At 28.4% G+C, this 4,320-nt stretch overlaps 1 protein-coding gene across 2 annotated transcripts in view; it reads right to left on the bottom strand.

Moving 5' to 3' along the window:
- Positions 1-331: 331 nt before the first annotated feature.
- The window catches only part of LOC102678029 (collagen alpha chain CG42342-like), a 25,194-nt gene continuing 21,205 nt past the window's right edge, over positions 332-4,320 (bottom strand). For both annotated transcript variants that reach the window (XM_031510514.1, XM_031510513.1), the window contains 3 exons: positions 2,831-2,935; positions 2,282-2,326; positions 332-663 (listed from right to left, as the gene is read on the bottom strand). In XM_031510514.1, coding sequence (XP_031366374.1) covers positions 574-663; positions 2,282-2,326; positions 2,831-2,935 — 240 coding nt within the window. In that variant the 3' untranslated portion in view covers positions 332-573. The remainder of the gene's footprint in view (positions 664-2,281; positions 2,327-2,830; positions 2,936-4,320) is intronic.

The raw sequence follows: 4,320 nt of genomic DNA on the forward strand, positions 1-4,320 counted from the left end.
TTCTCTTTAAGGACGGTCCTTTAAGCTCCCCTATCATTACTCATCGTTGAAGGAGTTATCGTTAGTCAGATTCCAATCGATAAGCCTATGAAAATCCACCGAGCCAGACATTCCTGTTGTACGTACTCGATACTCGACTCAAATGCGATTAACTAACACTCGTCCTCGCGATTATACACTTATATCCATAATAAATGCTAACGATGATATGACTTGCAACATCGAGAAGTTGTTTCGACAAGTTTGTTCATCCTCCTCCCTTATTCCGTCTCTCGATTTGTCCCTCGAGTTGTCCCTTTCTTTTTTCTATCAATTTTTTTTTTCCCCTCTTTTCTCTTTTTTCTCATCTTGCAGGATGACAATAATAATAATAATAATAATAATCGAATTTTTTTTACATGTAACGACACAGGGGGGGGGGGAAAACATACTCGAGAGGCAATCAATCAAGGGATCTGAAGAAGTATAATACACGAATATTCTTGCCGAAAATGAGCGACAATCGAGATTTTACACTGGTCGTTAGTGAATGCCTAGTAAATGATTCAGCAGCGAGGCCAAATAACGATGACGTTAGGAGCGAGAGGTCCGCGTTCTTACCATGGCACCAGGTTTCCCGGCATCCCCGGGTTTTCCGGACTCTCCTCTCAGTCCCATGGGGCCCTGCAAAGAAACAGATCGATGCGTCGATCAGTGATTCGATTGGGGGGCGAAGGGATGGGTCGATCGAAACCCCGAAATCCTTCGAAACTCGACCGACTTTTTCGACGAATTCTCGGGAAATTCGTTTGAAATTAGCGATGGATTCAAGTGAAGTGGAAACTTAAGCTAATTGATGGATAAATTTTTCGTGAAAGTTTGATCAATTTGTTAATTTTTGTAAATTATTATTTTTATTAAGTTTAGAAATTTATATTTAAGTTTAGTTCGTGATGATATAGCTAATAATGATGTTTTATGTAAATTTGATTCTGAAATTGGTGTATTTCAAAAATGTTGATAATTATCTTCTTCTAATTATCTTCTTGTATTTTATATTTAAAAGTGCAAAGTTCTATAATATTCATCCCTTTTGGCAAATAAAGAATACTTTTTAGTAAAACTGTATTATAGGTATGTTTATAATTTTTTTGTACAATTTTTGTCTTCTATTACTATTTATAAGAGATTCGATTCATTCTATAATATCAAAGTATAAAATTTTTGAAATTTCTAAATATTCATTTTGAGATAATCCTTTAACACTGATTTGGATTAAATTTGATACTATTGTCTAAATCTTCTTTGATTATTGTAATCACTTTGAAATTGAAAAAAAATAACTTAAAATAAATAAATTATAAGAAGATTATTATAATGTAGAAGGAAAAAAGAAAACGAAAATAGAGATATAAAATATTATTAGGCTGGCTATGAATCTAAATATATTTGAAAAATTCTGTAAAAAAAATCGAGAATTTCGAGTTTCGATAATTTCGAAAGTTTTGAGACCATAGAAAATTTCGCGAATCTAAAAATCAGATTTCGACCCATCTCTAATTAAATGTATCGTGTATGAACGAATATTTATATTGGTTCATTATTTTAGAATGCCATTTCTTTTTTTGTTTAATTTTTCTTTTATTCATGGCATCGATATGCATATATATTACTTATCGTGTAATTATTTCGTTTCTTGTTTCTCTGTATTTTTATTCTAGCAATATGATTATATTTATTATTATTGCATTTTTATTGGAAATCGAATTTGTAGAATTTTTTTTATAATACAGTAGATAATAGTTCGAAAAGTTCATAGAATTTTTTTTATTAAGATAAATTATTTTTCTAATCAAAAATTAATTATATACGAAATTTAAAATAAAAATTTTATTAGTTGTTTCAAGCAAGTAGTTGAAAATTAATATTTAAAAAAAATATGACAAAAAGTATATATATATATATATATATATATATTTCAACGAAATAACAAAATAATATCATCCCTTCATTTGCTTTATTTCGATGGAAAAAGAAAACATTCAAACAGCATTAAAAGAACGACGAAACAAATGGCAAAAAATTATGAAGAAAAAAAATCATCATTAATTTTCGCTACGAACTTTTCGAACATTTTATTTTTCGAAACTAACACTTTTCTTCGATACCTTTTCTAATACCTCAGGGATAAATAAATTTCGAGGATGGTTCCATCGTATGCATTTGACTCTATTCCTGGTATTTTATCGCGTTTTACAACCTACCTAACCTACAAACCTAATCTTGAGAGGAAAATACGTACGGGTAGTCCCATTGGACCAGGATCTCCTTTGGCACCCTTCTCTCCCTGTAATGTAAAAAAATAATCAAATGAGAATATTCCTATTCCATCGTTATAAACACGTTTTCGTTTCCTCGCCCTCTCGTTGATGTCACACGATATAATCTCGACTACAATACGTGTGAAAATACACATATAGAAGAAATAGATAATATCAATTTAACTAAACTCGACAAACTTTTTTTCTAACAACTTTTGCAGATTAAAATATTCTATTCTAGTCATTCTTTTTCTTTTTCTTTATTCTTCAAGATATTCATCAAAATTTTTCACTTTTAAGTAAGTAGAATGAGAAACATTTCTAGAATCTTAAGATAAACTTTTCAATTTGAAATATATTTTGAAATGAATATTTTGATGGAATGTTTCAACTTTTGAGAAGGATGGCGTAACAAATTGTATTAAAATTATACAAAATAATATCATTGATGATGTATAATGTTATAATGCGTTGATGCGTGTTCTACAAATTGCAATTATAGAATGATTTTTTTGTTTAATATTACTGACAGGATCGCCTTTGGCACCATCGTGTCCTCGGTCGCCTTTTATGCCAGGTGGACCTTGGAGCCCAGGAGTACCAGCTGGGCCTGGTGGTCCCGGTGGTCCCATTATCTGCAACCAGAGTTCATCTCGTAATTTCAAGAAGAGCTCAAATTTTATTTATAAACGTTTTGAACAGTGGTTCCCAATCCACGGATCTCACAATTTGGTTCATTCAAAGGATGCGAATATTGAGAATAAAATTGAGAATAAAATTTTTCGAAAATTTTCGTAACTTCCAAATGTATTCAAAGGCAACGTCGTTAAATTATTCCACGATGTTAATTTTTATACTGAAAAGGAATCGTAAGTTATTTGAATATTACAAAAGAGAATCACAACTCAAAAAAAAAAAAAAAAATTTGGAAAAAAATATTATATATTTTCGAGAGATTTATTTTCAAATTGTTCATCATTTTTTCAAATTTTCTTTTCCTCAATGTTAATTTTTAAATTTTTTCTTATGTAGGAAAAAAGAATTACAAAAAAACACGTTTATTATTTCTCGAGAGTTCTCTCCACAAACTAAATAAAAGTTTTTTCAAACTTTGCATCTATCTAAAATCTTGTTAAATTATTTCACGTTGCCAATTTTTTTTAAATTTTCCTTTCCACATATTTTATAAATTCGAAAAAGAAGAAGAAAAGAAAATTGGGAGACACTGTTATTGTTTATTACGCGTTTATTATATACGTTAAATTATTTCACGTTGCCAATTTTTTAAAATTTTTCTTTCCAGAATTTATAACTTTTATATCGATATTTTATAAATTCGAAGAAGAAAAAGAAAAAAAGAAAATTGGGAGACACTGTTATTGTTTGTTACACGTTTATTATATACGTTAAATTATTTCACGTTGCCAATTTTTTAAAATTTTCCTTTTCACAATTTATAACTTTTATATCGATATTTTATAAATTCGAAGAAGAAAAAGAAAAAAAGAAAATTGGGAAACATTATTATTATTTGTTATACATTTATTATATATGTTAAATTATTTCACGTTGCCAATTTTTTTAAAATTTTCCTTTCCACATATTTTATAAATTCGAAAAAGAAGAAGAAAAGAAAATTGAGAGACACTGTTATTGTTTATTACGCGTTTATTGTATACGTTAAATTATTTCACGTTGCCAATTTTTTTAAAATTTTCCTTTCCACAATTTATAACTTTTATATCGATAGTTTATAAATTCGAAGAAGAAGGAGAAGAAAAGAAAATTGGGAGACACTGGCATTACACGTTTATTTATTTATTTATTATTTATATGTTAAATTATTTCATGTTGCCAATTTTTTAAAATTTTTCTATTCACAATTTATAACTTTTATATCGATATTTTATAAATTCGAAGAAGAAAAAGAAAAAAAGAAAATTGGGAGACACTGTTATTGTTTGTTACACGTTTATTATATACGTTAAATTATTTCACGTTGCCAATTTTTTAAAATTTT

Source organism: Apis dorsata, unplaced genomic scaffold (genome assembly GCF_000469605.1).
Source record: "Apis dorsata unplaced genomic scaffold, Apis dorsata 1.3 scaffold_233, whole genome shotgun sequence".
Lineage (NCBI taxonomy): Eukaryota > Metazoa > Arthropoda > Insecta > Hymenoptera > Apidae > Apis > Apis dorsata.